The 22,485-nt window shown below is 43.2% G+C and overlaps 1 protein-coding gene across 1 annotated transcript; it reads left to right on the forward strand.

Annotated features, from left to right (window-relative positions):
• Positions 1 to 561: 561 nt before the first annotated feature.
• On the forward strand, positions 562 to 20,386 carry bag4 (BCL2 associated athanogene 4). Its single transcript, XM_059964897.1, has 5 exons — positions 562 to 737; positions 3,742 to 3,852; positions 10,592 to 10,915; positions 13,007 to 13,342; positions 16,814 to 20,386. The coding sequence occupies exons 1-5, from the start codon at positions 621 to 623 to the stop codon at positions 17,312 to 17,314; spliced, it is 1,389 nt and encodes a 462-aa protein (XP_059820880.1). The 5' UTR covers positions 562 to 620; the 3' UTR covers positions 17,315 to 20,386.
• The last annotated feature ends 2,099 nt before the right edge of the window (positions 20,387 to 22,485 follow it).

Consider the following 22,485-nt stretch of genomic DNA (forward strand, 5'->3'; position numbering starts at 1 on the left):
CCAGTGGATGTGAATGACCTGAGTCACTGTGTGTATCTGAGTGTGGCAGTGGGTGAATCACTAGGTGTATATGTGTGTCACTAGATGTAAGTATCAGTGGGTGTGAGTGCATCAGAGAGTTTAAGTGAGTATGTCAATCTCTGGATGGGAGTGTATCTGTGGAAGTAAGTGAGTGTTTCTGTGGGTGTATGTGTATCAGTAAGCATGAATGAATGTGCCAGTGGGTGTGTCAGTCACTGAGTGTGAGTGTATCAATGGGTGTGAGTGTATAGTGAGTGTGTCAGTCTCTGGATGGGAGTGTATCAGTGGGAGTGTTGAGAGTGTCTGTGGATGTATGTGTTTCAGCAAGCTTGAATGAGTGTGCCAGTGGGTGTGTCAGTCACTGAGTGTGAGTGTGTCAATGGGTGATTTCAATCCCAGACTGAGTCAGTAGGTGTGTCACTGTCACTGCCTGTCTGTCAGCAGATGTAAGAGGAAGTGGGCGTGGCGTTCCGCCTCCGATGCCCCACCATGATTGGCCAACGTGCCGGAAGAATTGAGGAAGCTTTGTGGCTGATTGGCTGGTGCGGCCGCCGGTCAATGGGCAGGGGCCGGAGCGGCAGTGTCCTGTGAGCGAGGCTATGGCCGCCACTCTGCCTCGCGGTTGGGAGATGAAGCGGGATCCCGATAGCGGCTGGCCTTACTATATCGACCATAACACCGGCACTACCACATGGAACGACCCGCGGGTCCGGAAGGTGAGGGAAGGGGGTGGAGGGGAGAAAGGGGTAAAAGGAGGGAAGGGGCGGCAGGATAGGGGGGTCAAGGGGGACACTGGGGAGGGGTGGTCAAGAGAAAGGCTGAGGAGAAGGGGGTCAAGGGGGAGTGGGGAAAGGAGGGTCAAGGGGGAGTGGGGAAAGGAGGGTCAAGGGGGAGACTGGGGAAAGGGAGGTCAAGGGGGAGGCTGGGAATGGGGTCATGAAGGTAACAAGAGGGGGTCAATGAGGAAACTGAGGAGAGAGGTCAAAGGGCGACTGGGAAGTGGAGGGATTAAAGGGGAAATGGGGTAAAGGGGGTGGGAGAGGGTGTAAGTAGGAGATGGGGTAATAGGAGGGTAGGGGGAGTAGAGAGGGGAGGGAGAGGCTGTAAGGAAGACTCTGGGGAGAGGGGCCAAGGTAGGAGGAGGAAAGGTGGGGAGGAGAGCTTGAGGATGGAGGGAGTGTACAGACAAAATATAGAGAAATATGTGATGGGAAAGGTGGGGGCAGTGGGGTGGATGGAGGGAAGGAGTGTGTAGGAAGAGTGAGTGTAGACAGGAGTCGATTAGAAGAGTTGGGGGGAATTAGGCGAAGTTGAGGATGTAGTGGGAGTCAAGAAGTAAAGAAAGCAATGAGCAGGTTGGAGGTGTGATATGAGGAAGTGTGGGAGTGAGGCTGTGGAGGAAGAGAGGAATGGGTGGATGGAGGCAGTGGAAGTTGAGAGAATTGAGAGTGAAATCGAAGAGGTTTTGGAGGGGGCTGTGCAGTGGAGGTGCAACTTTGGGCAGCCCACATACCTTTAACGGAAGAAAATAACTTAATATTTGCTTTCATGTTAATAATAATATTTCCCTGTATGAATTTCAGTTTGTTTCCACAGGAAAAGTGGAAATGGTGTTCACAAACACATTGGTTTAATCAGTCTAAATGCCAGGTTCAGATCATGGAACAGAACAACTCAGGTCATAGGGCCAGGGAGCTCATTATGTTTATCGTGAAGGTCAGGACGAGGTCAATATACTCTATCCTTCTGAAGCAATTTCAAAAGCAACATGAAGAGGCAATACATTCTTTTCAACTATGATAAACTCTTATTTGGAGATGTGTATTTTGATACTTGATGCTGAAGTGATAGGAGTAAATATAGTTAGAGGTGAGGGCAGAGAAACCTGTCGCATTTCACACTTTGAAATGCGGGTCAGTATTCTGTGCAGTTTAAATTTTGCTCGGACAGTTTAGTATGATCCATGTGCTCCCCATTCTCCTCTTTAAGTCACTGGACCAGGCCCAATCAGCCATTATGGACAAACTGATTCATACCAGAATGGCTGCCTATGAAGTAATTGGCTACTTACTGCTCGTGGGTTAATTCTAACAATTAAAAATGGAGAAACTGACGTGTATTCAACCTACAATTTCCATGCCCATATCTGCAACTGATCCTTATCACACTGTATTCTTTGCCAGTCTTCTACACTATCCACGACTCCACCAATCTTACTATCATCTGCAAATTTAATGCACCCACCTACATTTCCGTCCAGGTGATTTGTATATATCACAAACAGCAGAGGTCCCAGCACAGATCCCTATGGAACACTGATTACAGACCTCCAGCAAGTTTCAGATGTTGCCTTTTTTTAATTGAGATACAGTGCGAAATAGACCCTCCCGGCCCTTCAAGCTGTGCCGCCCAGCAATTTCCCGATTTAATCCAAGCCTCACCACAGGACAATTTACAGTGACCAATTAACCTACCACCCGGTAGGTCTTTGGACTGTGGGAGGAAACCGAAGCATCCTGGAGGAAGTCCGGGGGGAACAGCCGTGGCGTGAATTGAACCCCGGTTGCCTGTACTGTAAAGCATTCTGCTAACCACTTTGCTTCTGTGCTGCCCCGATTTCTGTACTGGCATCTTGTAAAGTGGTGAGGTACATTCACTGCATTGAGGTACAAGCAGTTTTTTTTTGGCTCAGGTACTTGTGGTGGGGGCGGGGGGGGTTGCACATTTCAGTTAATGCAGGTTATTTGTAACATCAGGACATAGAAAGAGTAGGCCATTTGACTAGCTCTTGAAACTGTCTTGCCATTTAGTAAGTTCGTGACAGGTCAGCCCAAGAGTGGTCCGGCATTATTACCATATGCCTTGATTGATCTAGAGATCTTTCTTAAATTTACACTCAATCACCACTTTATTAGGTACGGCTGTACCATTAATACAAATATTTAATCAGTCAATCATGTGGCAGCAACTCAATGCATAAAAGCATGCAGGCATGACCAAGCGATTCAGTTGTTGTTTGACCAAATATTAGAATGGGGAAGAAATGTGATCCAAGTGATTTTTGACCCTGAAATGATTGTTGGTGCCAGATGGGATGGTTTGAGTATATCAGAACTGCTGCTCTCCTGGGATTTTCACACCGGTCTCTAGAGTTTATGAAGAATGGTGCAAAAAAATAAAATAAAATCCAGAGAGTAGCAGTTTTGTGGGTGAAAATGCCTTGTTAATGAAAACGATCAGAGGAGAATGTCCAGACTCAATCAAGCTGTCAGGAGGTGACAGTACCTAATGATGTGGTCACTGAGTGTATATAACAACCATTATAACAGATCAGAATAGCATCATGTGCTGAAGGGCCTGTATTGTTGCAAATGTTAACCATTTTGGTCTCATTCACTACCCCTACTCTGGAGGACAAAATGAATTCTCATGGGCCCATAGTGGCTAGCGCTTATATTGAAAGGGTGAACCTGGGTTTTTGATGCTGCATCAACCTGTTGGGGCATGTAAGAATTGTGTTTGCTTTATTGAGATCTTTCTAAATTCAAGTTCAGCCCTAATTTGATCAATCATACCTCAGCCGATAAATATGTTATCCCTAGATTTGGTTGTACTTCACAGCACTCCCACTTCTGTAACTATTTTCAACTCCCTTTGTTAGGTTACCAGATCCGTAGACTGTGTGAATTCACTATGTTTGACTTTGCTCTTGCCTTCTAGGAGATGCCATACCCAGGGTTTGCCTCCAATTACTGGTATCCCACCGGGCATCAACCTAGTCCATATCCGAATAACTATTCTCAAATGATGGACCATCAAATGCCTCCTCAAGTAAGTGTCATTTTTCACTCTTCAAAACTGTTGTATTTTAATTCATAGCTTCAGGCAGAAGAATGCGTATCAACATGTGGAAGAGAGCAGTTCTGACAGAAGTTTGTTTAATTGTCATTCAACCATAATCATGTATACAGCTAAATGAAACATCCTCTGGGGCCAAGGTGAAAACTGTACATGTAATCACACACACAACACCTACAGTTATAATAGTACAAAATACAGTCGTCCCTCCTTATCCGCGAGTTCCGTATGTGTGAATTCAACCAACTGCGAGTCGAGAAAACCTGGAAGTGCTCTTCCAGCACTCGTTCTTTGAGCATGTACAGACTTTTTTTCTTGTCATTATTCCCTAAAGAATGCAGTATAACAACTATTTACATACCACTTACATTGTATTAGGTATCATAAGTAATGTAGAGATGATTTAAAGTATACGGGAGGATGTGCGTAGGTTATCGTGGATCGTTATCGAAAAAAATCATAAGTTCTCTTACTAAGTAAATCAGAACAGCTACATCCAGTATTACATAGCGTCAGTTAGTCAAACGTTTGTCTTAGAAAATAGTATATATATTTTACCTTTCTATGGATATAAAACACTTAAGAAATGAATGTATTTCAATAATTAAAACACTGCATTGCTTAGTAATAATTGTAGCTTTCATCGGGGCACGGCCTTTCTCACTTTATCCTTTAAAATTTTTCTGATCGTTGACCAACTGTAGCCTAACGCTTTTCCAATGACCAATTGCATTTCACCTCTTTCTGATCACTTTATTATTTCCACTTTATTTTCAATCGTGATTGTGATTATTTTCGTCAACAGAAACACTGCAGATTCAGAGCTCCGCCGGGTCCTAAAGACCACCGCTCTGAAAACAGTTAAAGGTCCGGGGTTCCGCTGGATCCTAAAGTCCACCGCACTGATAGGTTAAATAAGGGACTTGAGCATCCGCATTTTTTGGATTCCACGAGGGGTCCCGGAACCAATCCCTTGCGGATAAGGAGGGCCGACTATAATATCAGCACAAGTCCCTGGATGGCATGTTCTGAGGGCTGTTGGTGTGTGTGATCTTGTCCAGGAGCTATGTTTAAGTATAAGCACGCAACAGTTCTCATCACGCTGGGTCAGGCGCAGACGGAAGCAATCCAGCTTGCCTTCCAGGGAGCGAACACTGGAGAGCAGCATCAGTGGGAGATTTCAAATCATCAACCTGAAATGTAATCTTTCAGGTTGATATTTTGTGATTTGTAAGTTGAAAAGTTTTGAAGGCTTATACTAAGCTGCAAATCCCTACAGTTCTTTGGTAATTTATAAAGCATTGACAGAGATTATTTTCCCAGACCAGAGGTTTCTGTCTTGTGTTTTATTAGACTTTTACTCACCCTTCATCTGAAATGTTTTGCCTTGCACAGCAGAACATCAGTAGTCTGGTGCATTTGGGACTTTGAACACGGGCAGCTTTTCTGGATTATTAGGTGTTGGGTGAGTGAGGCATTCATTGGTCAGGGTCAACCATGGACGTTAAGTCCTAGCTGTCTAGATACACAAGCCTGGGCAGTTCGATATGGAGAGCAAGCTGTTGCCCATGTAGCAAGCTCCCCCTCTCCACGCATCTGATGAACCCAGAAGAACAGCAGAGACCAGTACAATTTGGTACCAGCAGGTTCGCAAAAGTTGCCAGTCGGCGTTGAACTCAACTTAGGACTGACGTAGGGACTCCAGCTCCACATTTTTCACTCGGAGTTTACTCCCAAAGCCTTCCCTGTGAGTGGGTATAGCTGCAAGGCAGCGGAGGTTTGAGATCAGAGTTTTCCTTCTAGGTGAGCACCCAACCATGGCTGTCGAGCCCCATCAACCCGAAGCGACTGGTTTTAAGGTGCCAGTAATCCGCTTTTGCCCCTTTTCCTGTCAGTAGAAACCGTTCCACCAGGTTTAGTAGCTAAGCTACATGTGAAAGCCGGGAGCTGGACTTGGTTGTCAGAGGTTATTTGAGGTGTACACCTTTGGGAGCATTTAATAGGTAGTAGGAGCTTGTTTCCATTACCACTCCCGACTATAACAACCTTAAGGATTGTTATGATTAGGTATTGTTCCTGTGAATACACCAATGGGCTTTTAATTCACTTTTTGTTGTATGTAATAGAGTATTGAATTTTTCATTGAGCCAAGGGGTTCCAGGGATGGAGCCCTGTCGAGTATGATGGTGATGCCTGGAGTGGGTGAGCCAGGTACCAAATAGTCAGGAGTTCTAAAATATCAGAGTGAATTGTCTGATATTTAGAGTCAGGTTTAATATCACTGGCATATGTTGTGAAATTTGTTGCATATGTGTAAATACACACACACACACACACACACACACACACACACACACACACACACACACACACACACACACACACACACACACACACACACACACACACACACACACACAGACACACACACACACACACACACACACACACACAGACACACACACACAGACACACACACACACACACTAAATAAGTAGTGCAAAAATTGAAAAAAATATTGAGTTAGTGTTATGGGTTCAGTGTCCAGTCGGAAATCGGATGGCAGAGGGGAAGAAGCTTTTCCTGAATCATCGAGTGTGTGCCTTCAGGCTTCTGTACCCCCTCCCTGATAGGAGCAATGAGAACAAGGTCTGACCTGAGTGATGTGGGTCCTTGATCATGGACGCCAACTTTTTTGAGGCATCGCTCCTTGAAGACATTCCTGGATACTCAGAGGCTAGTGCCCTTGATGGAAATGACAGACTTCACAATTTTCTGCAGCTTACTTAGATTCTGTGTAGCAGCCCTCCTACCCTGTACCAGACAGTGATGCAGCCAGTTAGAATTCTCTCCAAGATACATATGTAGAAGTTTGCAAATAGCTTTGGTGATATATCAAATCTCCTCAGATTTATTATCACTGACATATGCTCTGAAACTTGTTTTCTGGCAGTACTACAGTGCAATACATAAAGTATACTATAAATTTCAGTAAGTTATACAGTCTACATGTATCTGTATATTTGTATACATCTGTATATATGTGTGTATATATAGTGCAAAACATGAGTGAGCTGGGCAACTGTATAACTAGAACCTTGATGAATGATGGCATCCTTAACCAGCTCTCTTCTCAATATATAGCTTGTAAAGCAAATGAATCCCTTTTTACATATGTATCACTGAAAACCACTAAACAAGGTAACTGAAAACACTGAGTGTAAAGGAAATGATCCCCGTAATGTAGGAGAGTTAAAAATTCCGATCATGAGTTTGTTATTGCAGGGTTTATGTTTTTCCTCCCATATTCCAACTTCATACGTTTAGAGTTAGTGAGATGTAGGCATGCTATGTCACAACCCTTGCTGATTTGATTTGACGCAAATAAAACTAATCCTTGAAACCTGTTAACTTGATGCAGAACAGTGAACTGCTCAAAAAGGCTGCATCCATCATTGAGGACCCCCATCACCCAGTCAGACCTTAATCTCATTGCTACCGTCAGGGAGGAGGTACAGGAGCCCAAAGGCACACACTCAATGATTCAGGAACAGCTTCTTCCCCTCTGCCATTCGATTTCTGAACGGACACTGAACCCGTGAACACTACCTCACTATTTTTTTTCTTTTTTCGCAGAACTTACTTAATGTTTTTAATATATTTCCTGTAATTTACAGTTTTTATTTTTTATGTATTGCAATGTACGGCTGCTACATAACAACAAATTTCATGACATGCCAATGATATTAAACCTGATTATGATTCTGATAAACTTTCTGTTGGTCAGTACTCCAGGTCGGCAGTCACCAATGTTGGTTGGTGAGTTGTACACTATGGTTGGGTAGACACTGGAGACAGAGGGGAGAATTAGAATAACCTGGATGCTAATTCATTACTCTTCTCCCTCATTTACTGGTTGAGTTGACTTCCCTGTACACAGTATTTGAAGGAGAAGGGGGCCCCTTTATTCCTGTACCACAAGTGTGTTTTTGAACATGACCTGCTTTTTGGGCACGTTTATAAAATCTGGAATTAGAACAGTACGGCGCAGGAGCAAGCTGTTCCTCACTTTCATCTCCTTAAAGTCTCTAATGTATTTGCCTCTACCACTGTACCAGGCAGTGCATTCCAGGCATCCTCCATTCCTGAGTGAGTAAAAGAAAAACCTACCCCTGACATCCCCTTTGAACCTTACCCTTCTCACCTTCAATGCATACCCTCTGGTATTAGACATTTCAAACCTGGGAAACCAATATTCCCTATCTATTCTATCTATGTCGTTCATAATCTTATGAACCTCTATCAGATCTCCCCTCAGCCTTCTCTGCTTCATAGAAGACAATCTAAGTTTTTCCAGCCTCTCATGATAGTTCATGCCCTCGAAACCAGGCAGCATCCTGTTCAACCTCTTCTGCACCCTCTCCAGAGCCTCAATATCCTCCCTGTTGTGGGGTGACCAGCACTATATGCAACACTCCAGATGTGGCCCAAGAATTTATGAAGTTCTATAATTTTGAATAGTGTGTCAAGATTTTCCTGTCCCAACAGCTTTACTGTTTGTACGCGAGTATCTTGTGGCTTGGTGGTGCTGACTATTTTTGTCTGTTTGCTTGGAAAATGATCGCAGGACAGCCCAGAGCCACAGTCTCCAGGCAGCGCTGATGGGCTGTTTGGAGAGTCAGGGCTGTGAACCAGTTTATTGGGTGGAAACTTTGCATCAAAAGGATTGAGCCCAGTAAAGAAAGTGACTAGTGTGACCTTTGTTCTGATGCATTTTGATGATTCATTCTCAAGATGCGATGATCAGTCCACATGATGGTTGCACCCTCAGGAACAATTCAATCAAATTGCACTTTTGTAAAGCTGGGACTGTTCTTTAGTCTTTTGTTTGGAAGCTGAATGTGCTGGTGATGAGAGCAGCTGGTAGTAGACGCCTGGTAAATACCACTCAGTCTGTAATTGGCTGAGTTGACTGGCCTGAACACCCTGGAGACACAAGGGACTGGGATCTGGAGAAACAGACTCCAGTGGGCCAAGCTGCATCTGTGTGGAAGGAAAGGAACTTCAGGTGGAAACATTGCCTCAGGACTGAAAGTGGAGAGGTGCGATGGCCAGTATAAAGACAAGGGGAGTGGTGAGAAAGGAGTACAAGGTGAATGGTAGGTTTGAGTATAAGATTGGTCCAGGTAGGGGAGGAGTGCAGGGAGACAGTGGCAGATGGATGGAGGCAGAGAAAGAGAAGGGGGGGGGGGGGGGGAGACACCGGAACATATTGTTGTTTGGGATCTGCAATGCACATCTGGGACAAAGGAATGTGTGAAAGAGTTGCTTCCCAATGATTAGAATCAGAGCTGCTGCTACTTTTCACATCAGCCTTGTCAATGATCCCATTTCTCTCGCCTATTGTTTTGAGCAGAAATAGATGGTTTCTGATCTCAATGCTGATCCAGACTCTTGACCCTGTCATCCTCTCCCTCACACAAGCCTGTTGGTCTTCAGCTCACCCAAAGTACCATTCAAATCCTTTTCCGTCTCCTGCATTAAGCTATTTCTTAGAATGATGATGGTGCATTTACCCCTCCTCCACCCCCAGAAAGGTGACTAATTCTACATATCCAGCTATTCCTAATATCTCTTAACGCCTTGGTTTTCAAAGCATCTTTCACATTTCTTTCTCCCCCCCCCACCCACCCCCAGTTCTGACCTTGTTCACTCTACTTTTCTATCTTCATCTCTGTTCTCAGAATCCAGGCCAAGTCCACACACCATCTGTTTCCCATCTTTTAGATTCAGAATCATTTATTTATCAAATGTACACATAGAGTGAAAAACATTGATTGGGTTAACAACTGGCACGAATTAAGGATCAACATTTTTTTTGGCTCTGAGCCTATACTCATTGCATTTTAAAAGAATGAGAGGAGATCTCATTGAAACCATTAAAAGGTCTAGGCAAAGTTGATGTGAAAGGATACTTGGGGGAAGACTAGGACCAGAGGGCACCGCCTCAGAATAGTAGGATGCCCCTTTAGAATAGAGAGGAGGAATTCACATGAGAGTGGTGAATCTGTGGAATTGGATATATTCAAAACAAAGGTTGATAGGTTTTTGATTAGTAAGGGTGTCAAAGGTTACAAGGGAGAAGGCAGGAGAATGGATTTGGGAGGGATAATAATTCAGCCATGATGGAATGGCAAAGCAGACTCGAAGGACTCATATGGCATAATTCTGCTTGTATCCAATCTCCCTTCCTCCCACCCACATAGGCAGTTCTCCAATCCTGGGACAAACCTCCAGTGGACTTGCAGTGGGCCTCCAGCATTCCCAGTGGTCTTCAGACCCAGCTCTGCCGATGAGGTGTGATGCCTGTTGACTGATAACAGGCTGTGGCTCAGTGAGCTCACAAAGGGCAAAGCTTTACAGTTGCAGGGTACCATGTGGAGATCTTGATAGGCTGGAACTCAGCGAGGTCATGGCATAGGTTCTAATGTGTAAAGTGTAGTAACTGCAGATTGTTTCTTTCCTTTTCTTTCTTAAAGGTATTCCTCTGAGTTAATGCCATTCTCTGTGATCTTTCCTTTTCTTTCTTAAAGGTATTCCTCTGAGTTGATGCCATTCTCTGTGATAGGAGTGAATGTGCTCCTGAATATATAATTCTGAATATGTGATTCTGAATATATAAATATAATCTGTAAATACTACCTTATTTCAGGGCTTAGTCAATGGTGTGTTTTCCTCTGGACGAGCATCATCTCCGCGACCCGTCCAGGGGAACTCTTGGTATCCTCCAGGCCCAAGTGAGAACATGCGGGGTGATCCGATACCAAGCGAGAGTCACCAACAGCAGACCTACCGCCAGCACCCTCCGCACCAGCAGCACCCTACCCAGCAAGCAGGGCTGCCGAGGCCTCCATCCAATGGGAATGCTTCCTCTGCACAGTGGGCTCACTCACAAACCGGCCCACCCAGCCAGGGGCTGCTGTCGAGGTCACAAGCACCTGCTCATCAGTCTTATCCACCAGCCCAAGGACAGCGGGTGGGTGTTAAGAGTGGATGATGTTTAAAATATGGCATGTGGCCACAGGGTAATGGAAACAGGTGACAGCATAGTGCAGTGTACAAGACTTGAGTCTTTTTGTGCAACTCAGAAGACTGCAGATGCTGGAAATCTGAAACAAAAGACAAGATATTGGAAACACTTGAGGCCAGGCAGCCATTCAAGCTAGTTCCCCCATGTATTACCTCAGTCACTGCAGAATAAACACTTGAAACCATTCCTTATAATGCTGTTTACATTGTAAATACATGCTGATATTCATGCATATTTTATTCCATATCTGTACTTTGACCTTTAAATTTACTTTTCATATAGATCTTTTTTCTTTGTTCAATGTTGTGCCCACTCACCACTGCATATTCCTAATACGTGTATGTAGTGTGTAAAGTTAATCCTCGATCCTTAGCAGTGTTGGGGAAGTGCTGAGACCCTTCATTCTCACTGGGAAAGACGGATCTTTACTTGAAACAGATTCTACCTGGCCCACTGGAAGTCATAGTCACGGAGGAGGACATCACAGAAACAGGTCCTTTGGCCCATCGAGTCCATGCCGAAAACCATTTAAACTGAGTCAGGACCATAGCCCTCCATATCCCTACTATCCATGTACCTATCAAAACTTTTCTTAAACTTTGAAATTGAGCTCGCATGGACAACTTGTGCTGGCAGCTCATTCCACACTCTCATGACCCTCTAAGTGAAGAAGCTTCCCTCATGTTCTGCGAAACTTTTCACCTTTCACCCTTAAGACATGACATCTGGTTGTCGTCCCACCCAACCTCAGTGGAAAAACCCTGCTTGCATTTACTCCATCTATACCCCTCATAATTTTGTATACTTTTATCAAATCTCTTCTCAATTGCCTATGTTCTAAAGAATACAGTCCTAATGTATTCAGTCTTTTATAACTTGAATCCTTCAGACACAGCAACATCCTTGTAAATTTTCTCTCTACTCTTTCAACCTAATTTACATCTTTCCTGTAGGTAGGTGACCAAAACTGCACATAATACTCCAAATTAGTGTTCTGAGCATTTTCTGTATTTTTTTACCTCAAATTTGTTTAATTCATTCTTGTGCAGATAACATAACATGAAATACTTCAAATAAACAACTTTTTGCTGCGTGTGTGCTTGTTTGCACAAAGATTTAGAAATCTGTAACTGGGAAGCCTCGTGAGGGCAGGTCATTGTGATGGCTGCTCGGTAAGAGGAAAAGTGGTGCACTTTTACTCTCTAGAAAGGCATGCCCAGTTTCTACATGTTACCATGGAATAGCTGCAACATGGTTCATGCTGATTTCCTTTCCCTGTTTCAGATAACATAAGAATCAAATCCAACCCTGTCTGAATGGTCCTCCAACCTGAAATGTTAACATTTTCTCTCCGCAGATGATTGGCCTTTGTTTTATTTCAGATTTTCAGCAACTGCAGCCTTTTGCTTTCCACTTCTTTTGATGGAAGGCCAACTCACAAATATCAATCTGTGTTCATCCTATTTTTGTTTTCTATCACTTTATCTCTCTCTGTCTCTGAAGTGTTCTGTGTTGTGCTGCCTCTTTAATCCATGGTAGCCTGGAGGGCGGCATAATAGTGTAGTGGCTAACATAGCAATATTACACGCAGGTAACCCGGGTTCAACTCCTCTGTTGCCTGTAAGGAGTTTGCATGTTTGCATGACTGTGTGGGTTTCCTCCACATGTTAGTTTTCTCCCACATTCCAAAGACATACGCTTAGGGTTAGTGAGGTATGGCCATGCTCTGTTGGCTGCAAAAGCATGGTGACACTTGACACATGGGCTGCCCAGCACAACCCATGTTGATCTGACGTAAATGACATTTCACTGTTTTGATATGCATGTGACAAATAAAATTAATCCTTGATCTATAAGGTAGGTAAAGTACCTAACTACAATTCTGGCAACTGGTTTGAATGACTTACTTGCATGGATTGCATGGGTTGTTCTGAGAATTGCTAACGAATAATTTGAGTGTTAGTTATGCTGTTAAGATTTGGCTGTAAGCTTAACTTTTGATAATAAACCACCTGCATTTTGTTTCTCACTAAATAGGAACTGTATGATCAACAGTCTCCATACCCAGTAACATCATCTCAGTATCACTTTGGAAACCCAGGTTCTGCCCCTCAACAGCCCCTATATCCTTCTACACATCAGCCTGCACCCAGCCCACAGTCCCAGCCCTGGCAACCTTCGATGCAGGCATCTGCTCTTCCCACAGCAGGAGTACCGTCCCATGACCCCTGGGCCCAAGTCCGAGTTCCAGGCCTGCAGTCAACTGCAGAACAGTTCAGTCATCCGATGTCAGCTTTCGGGGGTAATGTTGTTTCTGGACCGACACCCAGCTGGCCAAGACTCAGTCCATCACCATCTGTTTATGAACAAAAGGTAAGTAAATACAGGGCCCTTGCACAAAAACAGCTTGGTGGAGATGTGGCTTTAAGTGAGTTGTGTACAGGGAGAGCTTGTGGGTTTTGCTTTTTTTCCCAATAGAATTAGTAAAGGCTCATTAAAGGAAGAATGCGGAGGTTTTAGAGAGTACACAGGAGATTTACCAGAATGTTGCCTGGATTGGAGAACATGCTTTATGAGGATATATTGAGTGAGCCAGGGCTTTTTGGGGTGAAGAAGAATGAGAGGTGTACAAGATGATCAAGTAGATAGCTAGAGCCTTTCCCAGGGAACAGATGGCTTCTGCAAGCCTGGGTCCAAGTCCTTTGGGGACCACAAGCTGAGGAAGTCAGAAGTTAACACAGTGCATGTGGGTGGGAGGGAGGTACAGGGCTTGTTCTGCAAATATTGTTTTGTTGCTTGTTTTGTTCTGTGTTGTTTTGCTGAACATTGTGGGCATGCTTTCTTGGCGTTGGAATGTGCACTTGCAACCTGCCCCCAGGTGCCTCACATGTTCAGCTATGTTGATTGTCAACACAAAAAAAAAATGGATTTCACTGCAGGCTTTGATGAACATATGATAAATAAACTTTAATACTTGGCTAATACAAGGGGCTATAATTTTAAGGTGATTAGAGGAAAATATAGGGGAATGTCAGACATAGGTTTTTGTTACGCAGTGTGTTAAATGTGTGGAATGCTCTGTGGATGATGGTAGAGGCAGATACATTAAGGACGTTTAAGAGGCTCTTAGATATGCAATATATGATAGAAAAATTGCAGGCTACGCGAGGGAGAGAGAAGGGTTAGATCAGGTGTTCCCAACCTGGGGTCCATGGACCCCTTGGTTAATGGTAGGGGTCCATGACATAAAAAAATGGTTGGGAACCCTTGGATTAGATTAATATCCGGGTAGGTCAAAAGGTTGGCCAACTCGTGAGCCAAATTGCCTGAACTGTACTGTCATGTTCTATATTCTCAAGGAAAATGATTCACCATAGAATTGACACACAAATTTTGGTGAAGTGATAACAAACTCTTCATTTTCCCATCAGATGTGGGAGAAATTTGCTTCAAGATTTGAGGAATCTGAGAACAAAAAGCAAGTGTCCATCACAGTACCTGTTCCTTAATCATTGAAAGCTGTAGTCCTCTAAGTTCCTTCTTTCATTTTCTTCCAGTACTGTTTTAAGAACCTAAGAAATAGAAGCAGGAATAAGCTACTCATTTATGTGCATCTGTCTTCCCGTCAATAAGACCAAGGCTGATATTTTATATTGACCCTTCTTTCCCACAGTAATATCATATCTTTGGATCCAAATCTTTTAAACCCAATTACATAATTGTGCTTTGTCTTGAATATACTCAATAACCTTGCCTCTATATCTCTCTTTGGTAGAGAGTTTCACACACTTATTCCTGTCTTAATGAATAACTACTGATGAAACACACACAAAATGCTGGAGGAACTCAGCAGGCCAGGCAACATCTATGGAAATGAATAAGCAAACAGTCTCAGCCTGAACCATCAACTATTTATTCATTTTCATAGATGCTGTCTGACCTGCTGAGTTCATGTGTTGCTTTAGATTCCCAGCATATGCAGACTTTCTTGTGCTTATGAATGACTACCTATCTCTGGTTAGAATGGCTAATCATTTATTTTAAGTCTTTGACCCCCTTGTTTCTGGACATCCCAACAGTCATCAATTCTACGTCTGCCCTGTCAAGCCCCCTTCAGAGGAACAAGCTGCTGCAGGAACTCCACGGGATAAGCAGCTTCTGGGGAGGGAAGTGGGCAGTAAATCTTTTAGGTCAAACCTTTATCTTGTGTGTTTCCATGAGATTATGAAATGGCAGAACAAATTCAAGGGGCAGAGCGATTACTGCTCTTAATCCATGTGTTCTGAAAATGCAAAGACAAGTTTGCACAGGAGGTTTGTCATGAGGTGGTTTTTGGATGAGATTCCAGGGTAATACGTGCTTACATCTTTCTCAGTGGGAGTTCTACCTCTGAAATACAGACACAATTGCTCTTAACCAGCCCATTTAAAATCAGCTTCCCATTTCTTTAACCACTAGAAGCCTTATTGATAAATCTAATAGCAAAATAAAATTCACAAAGCACCAATAACAATCCTGAAATTCCAAAGTCAAAGGATTTAGTAGGTTAATTGGTCAAGTGGGTATAATTGGGCGGCATGGGCTTGTTAGACTGGAAAGACCTGTAAACGAGCTGTATCTCAAACTAACGAACTGAGCTATATTTACTTACTATCATTTACAGTTTTATTATGTACTGCAGCAACAGAGCAACAAATTTCCTGACATGCCAGTGATATTAAACCTGATTCTGAATAAAGAGTCAATGTTTCGGGCCAAGACCCTTCTTCAGGACTGATAAGCCATCGACATAAAATGCCATTTAAGGGCAGCACGGGAGTGTAGTGGTTAACATAATGCTATTACATCGGCAGTGACCCAGGTTCAATTCCCGCCGCTGTTTGTACATTCTCCCTGCGACTGCATGGGTTTTTCCCATATGTTCTGGTTTTCTCCCACAGTCCAATAACGTACAGGTTAGTAGGATAATTGGCTATGTGGGAGTAATTGGGCGGCACAAGTTCACTGGGCTGGAAGGATCTGTTGCTGTGTAACTAAATAAATAAACTAATTCCATGATTTACAGATTCACTTTCAAGGACACAACAACTCATGCTCTCTGTTACTTATCATCTGTTTTTATATTCGCGCAGGATGTCTTTTGCATTTTGGTTGTATCAGAATCAGGTTTAATATCACTGGCAATGTTGTGAAATTTGGTGTCTTTGCAGCAGCAGTACATTGCAAAACATAATTACTGTAATGCACATTTTTTTCTATTATATATATAAAATATAGTTAAATAGTGCAAAAATAGAAATAAAAAAGTAGTGAGGTAGTGTCCATGGGTTCAATGTCCATTCAGAAATCAGATGGCAGAGGGGAATAATTGTTATTGTCATCGATATTGTCATTTAAAGTAAAACTGGATAAGTATATGGACAGGAAAGGAATGGAGGGTTATGGGCTGAGTGCAGGTCGGTGGGACTAGGTGAGAGTAAGTGTTCAGCACGGACTAGAAGGGCCAAGGTGGCCTGTTTCTGTGCTGTAATTGTTATATGGTTATAAGAAGCTGTTCCTGAACCATTAAGTGTGTACCTTCAGGCTTTTGTGGCATTGAGAAGAGGGCATGTCCTTAATGATGGATGCTGCTTTTTTTGTTTGCCAGTCTTTGTATAGTTTTTCATTGATTCAATTGTAATTCTTTGTTCTATGAATGCCTGCAAGAAAATGAATCTCGGGGTGGTATTTAGTGACATATACATTGATAGTAAATTTACTTTGAACTTTGAAATCCATTTAAGAGCTAAATTGTATTTCTTCAGATTTTAGGTGTGTTAAAGTGGTCTGTTACTTTATTTTTAGGATGTCCCATATCCACTAAACCACCAAGACCCCCTGCCTCGCCTGAACAACAACAACTTTCCAGGGAATGACCAGCAGCCCACGGGTTACCTCCCAACCCGAACCCCAGAGCAGCTGCCAAGCACCTCCCAATGCCCACGGATGGAATACAGTGCTCCCCCTACTGTGTACAAGTTCCGCACAGAAAACAAGGGTGCTGCAGAGAAGCCCGCCGGCGCCACAAACAATGGGACGGAGCAGGCTGAGGTTGCCATGCACCCAGGCCAAGCTAAAGTAGAACAAGTCATGAGCAATGTACAGCAGCTGGAGGCAGAGGTGAATCAGTTTGATGGGAAGAGAGGAGACAAGACTTACCGCTTACTGGAGGAACTCCTGACTAAGCAGCTTCTGGAAGTGGATTCAGTAGAAACTAACGGCCAAGAGCACATACGGCAGATTCGTAAAGAGGCTGTCCACAAGATTCAGGGCGTGCTGGAGAAGCTGGAGAAGATTGCAAGGTAGAGGTTGAGGACATCAAAAGAAAAGTCCAGCAATCACTGTCAGGAGTATAATTTCAAATAATTTTACCCCACTGATTCACCAGGAGAACTGGACAATGAAATCCCTTGTTGCTAGTAAACTATTAACCTGACCTCAGTGTGTATGAATGGTTCTTGTACAGACTAGGTTGTTTGGTTTACAGGTACATAGGAAACAAACCTAGTGTGCTCAACAAGAGTGAACTGTCCAAATAAAGAATTTTAGCCTAGTGGTGAGCATTGTAAGAAAGTGTGACCAACTTCATGAATTCCCTTTTAAGACCAATCTGAACACCCTTGTATCACTAGTAGACTGATTAAAGGCTTCATTGCATTTGTCATTTTTCCACTGTGCTTTGCTGAAAACTGGGTAGGCAACATGCAAGATGAGTGACTCCAGAAAAAAGAAGAATCGGCATATTGTTTTCTTGGGTGATTGTTCCCTGCACTTGGAGGTCCAGTGGGTTTTTAAACTGGCATGTCAGTAACTTGCCCCTTTATGATGGCATTTGCGCTGATATTTCTGAACACGAGTCATGCTTTGCAGGTTTTTTAAAAAAGTGCAGTGAGGTCTAAATGAATTTGAATGCTAAATGAGATTGAAGGGACTGAATTTGAAGAGTTCAGAGATTGAAGCTGAAGACTGGTGAATCTGCTTTGAATGCAGGACAGCTGAAAGGATTGGCTACAAGAATGAGAATTCAGGAGCTGGATGAAGCATGCACACAATCAGATGGAACTGTGAAGTTGCTTTAGACACACCTGCTGTGCTGGAACCTGAATCACTAATCTGCTTGTTCTTAGCCACTTGTACACTAATCAACACAGCAACAATACTCTGTTTTGGTGTAGATACCTTCTAGTAAGTGTTGCTGAGTTACACTCTAATTGCTGTGATTTAGGAGGGAGACCCATACCCAGGACATGAACACAAGATGAGTGAGACTGGCCGGAGTTCACTGTTAACTTTCCATCCTTCATTGATAATTGGATACAATGGATGTCATATTCTCATAAGTACATCGACATCTGACTTCGGTGTAGCCTTGTTCACTCTACCAACCAGTGGCTCTGCAGCTTGAATCACTTTTACTATTGGGGAATGTATCCGAGACGCTGGACAGCAAATTGTTTTCTCCATTATAAAACGATCTGGAGCACTAGCCTTTAATACTATCCTCTTGCCCTCCTGGTTTCTGGACTCATTCCAAGTTGATGCATGGATTTGTCGAGTAAGAATGCACAGCCTGGACAAGGCAGATCGGACATTGTCCAGCATGCTGACTGTGTGGTTGCACCCCGATGTGAACAGAATGTTGCTGGGCAGAAATGGAAAATGGTGCACGTTGGTAGTGGGTGACTGGATTAATCAACTGCCTGTTCAGTATAATGTGATCTGTTTCCCCCCTCCCCTTTTTTTTGCAATTGCAAAGCCTTCGTGCCACATAGAAAATGTGGAGTTAGGCTGGGAAAAATGAAGGCAACTATAGAACAGCAGTAATTTTATTTTATCTCATCAGGGTTCCATAAATCCCACAGTGTGGCAATCTGATAACAGGAAAAAATCTAGATACTGAAATCCTCTCTGGTTTTCTCCATCTTCTGGCACTCATTCCCCCGACCCCTGCACATTATTTTTCTTTCGAGCAAATTGTCGACCTACCCAAGAATCTTTCCGTTCTGTTTGCCCCCACATAGGACTGCAGAGACATTAAAAATGCTGATTTTCTGTATGGGGATAAATGCTGTGGGGTCGATCACACTGCGGAGATTGCCCATACCATCCCTGCCCCGTGGTGCAGCAGTTCTGTGTCCTGCTCATTCAGATTGGGAGCAGCTAATATGGATATCCAAGCAGTCAGTTTGTGCTTTTTTTTGGGAGGAATGTGTTTAAGATCTCAGTGGTGGATGCTAAACTGCACAATGGCAGTTTGTTGTGCTGACTCTGGATTGGGAGACTGAGCTCACTGTTGAGTATGAGTCAGGCAGGAGGGAGAGAATCCAGAAGCAAAGACCAATTGCAAAGCCTCCTCGTTCAGTCAACCCACATGGTGTGTGCAGAGACTTTGCCGTGCAATGTTCCAGACCAGGTTCCCCTCTCCAACATTTCCATTCCACCCCCTCCCCCCCCCCCCCCCCCCCATAAAATTTGCAGAATGGGAAATCAGAAGGCTGGTCAGTGTTTGCATGCGTTCTTTCTGTACACCAGATGACTGCTTTATCTGCCCTCTGCCGTAATATAGTGGCCTTCAGCACAGGTGTTTTGTCCAGAGTATATTTAACTTTAGTGGCTATCTCTTAGTATGTTCATCCATTATCCCTTGCTCCTTACTCCTTGTATAAACCTGTGTTGCAAACCTTCCTTTCAATTATAATCCATAATGTTTAAAGTTGCAGGACCCGTGAACATATGCTTGTGATAATAACTGTGTTGAGTTCTTTAGGAATGGGTGATTGTTATTACTAGTTGTGGGGTCGTGTGAAATATGTCGTCCTAGTGCACCAGGCTATATGCAGTTTTATATATAAATATCTATATTCTATATGCATGATAGAACACTTTATATTTTATTAACACAGGTTTGATTGGAATACAGAAGCATGGAATTTAATGATATGTATGTATGCACACAGACACACCCACCTAAACTTGGACTCATTACTGGATTTTGAGTTCTGGAAGAACAGTCGTATCTGCAAGGGTCCTTTAATCACCTTTAATTTCTTATGATTTTACTGTGTAGCAATCTCAGGTATTTTCCACTGTAGTCATGAATTGCAGAATTAAAAATAGGTAGTGGGGACTCACTTGTTTCAAAAGGTGAGAAAAAGTTTCTAAAAATTAATTTTTGATGAGAAAAAAATATATATCTTTTATCTAAAAATGTAGTGCTTCTGTGATGTTGGCCAGGCTATTTGTTAATGGCAATTTTTGTGTGTTGCCTTCCTTCATTTGATTGTTGCAGCGTACTCTGATGTGTAAGTATTGAACTGTGGTTGTCTTCCACTCCTTAGCTTGCTCTGAGTTGTGCAATAAACATCTGCTTGTGTTTAATTCTGCTTTGTCAGCCCATTTCTTTTCACTGAGAACCATCTGCAGCTAGAGCAACGTTGATTAACGCTGGAGCCACAAAGATGATGATTTATGATGGGGGTAAGGGCATCAAAAGATTTGTCAGGGATGTTTGAAGAGTGCTGGAGGAGGAGAGGAATTTCATTGTACAGGGCTAAATGATAGATGCTTGTTGGAGCCAAGAAGGGGAATATAAGGTTGGAGCTGTGTGAAGAATGGAAATATTGAAAACTGCCTTGCTGTTAATGAAATATCCTTGAACTGTAGGGCCTGCTGTAAAGTAGGATGCAAGTTGCTGCAAGCTGTTAAGAGTCACAAAGAACTACAGCACAGACACAAGCCCTTCAGCCCATTTAGTCCTTACTGGACTGTTACTCTGCCTAGTCACTTCAATGCGCATTTGGACTTCACCCTTCCATATCCCTCCCATCTGTGTTCCTGTCTAGACATCTCTTAAACGCTGCAATCGAACTTGGATCCACCATTTCTGCTGGCAGCTCATTCTACTTTTTAACCACTCGAGTTGTGGTGGGCTAAGGTCTCCTTTAAATATTTCACCTTTCACCCTTTATAATTTCTAGTTACAGTCTCACCCAACCTCACTGGAAAGAGACTGCTTGCATTACCTCTCATAATTTGGTATACCTCTATCAAATCTCCCCTTATTCTCTCACTTCAGGGAATAAAATCATAATCTAGTCAACCTTTCCCTATAATTCAGGTCCTCAAGTTTTAGCAATATCCTTGTAAATTTTCTCTGTACTCTTTCAATCTTATTGATATACTAAGCATGGTAGCATAGTGGTTAGCACAACACTTTACAGTAACGGCCATCCGCTGCTGCCTGTAAGGAGTCTGTATGTTCTCCCCGTGACTCTGTGGATTTCCTCCCTCATTCCAAAGACTTAACTGGTTGGTAGGTCATTTTAAATTGTCCTGTAATTAGGCTGGGATTAAATTGGGGGATTCCTGGATGGTGTGACTTGAATGGCCTACTTTGCACTGCATGCCAATAAAATAAAAATTGTAAATGTCTTCCCTGAAGCTAGCCTGCACTGCCAACACAGATGCCCTGTGCAGGAAGGCACAGAGTCGACTGTACTTCCTCAGAAGGCTGGCGTCATTCAATGTTGTGAGATGCTGAAGATGTTCTATCGGTCAGTTGTGGAGAGCGCCCTCTTCTTTGTGGTGGCGTGCTGGGGAGGCAGCATTAAGAGGAAGGACGCCTCACGTCTTAATAAGCTGGTAAGGAAGGCGGGCTCTGTCGTGGGCACAGAACTGGAGAGTATGATATTGGTGGCAGAGCGGAGGGCGCTGAGTAGGCTAAGGTCAATCATGGAAAACCCTGAACATCCTCTGCACAGCACCATCCAGAGACAGAGAAGCAGCTTCAGCGGCAGGTTGCTGACAATGCAATGCTCCTCAGACAGGATGAAGAGATCATTACTCCCCAACGCCATTCGGCTCTACAATTCAACCACCAGGGGCAAGACATGTTAAAGAGCCGGGGTTAGGACTGAGCTTAAGTTACCACTCAATGCACTTCAGTAAACTACTTAAGAACTTTTATTAATGCTTTTTGGGAGGGTGATTTTAGATGCAAATCATATTTATACTGAGTTAAATACTGTATGTAATTAGTTTTGTTACAATAAGTGTATGGGGCACTGGAAAAATGTTGAATTTCCCCTTGGGGATGAATAAAGTATCTATCTATCTGTCAGTAGATGACCAGAACCACACACAATATTCAAAATACGCCCTCACCAACTTCAACATAACATTTCAAATATTGAGTTGTCTATATTTTGATTAATGAAGACCAATGTGCCAAAAGCTCTTTATGGTCCTATCTTCCTGTGACGGCACTTTCAAGGAATGAAAGATCTGTATTCCCAGATACTTTAAGCCTACGATACTGCCCTACTGCTCTCTTTGTAAGTTATACCTGATTAGTCCTCCCAGCCTCACACTTGTCTGCATTAACTTTCATCTGCAATTTTTCAATGCTGTTTTTTTCTCCCCAGCAGGTCCAGATCCTACTTCAAGCTTTGATAGCCTTCCTCACTGTCCATGTTGAG

Source organism: Hypanus sabinus, chromosome 1, assembly GCF_030144855.1.
Source record: "Hypanus sabinus isolate sHypSab1 chromosome 1, sHypSab1.hap1, whole genome shotgun sequence".
NCBI classification, from domain to species: domain Eukaryota; kingdom Metazoa; phylum Chordata; class Chondrichthyes; order Myliobatiformes; family Dasyatidae; genus Hypanus; species Hypanus sabinus.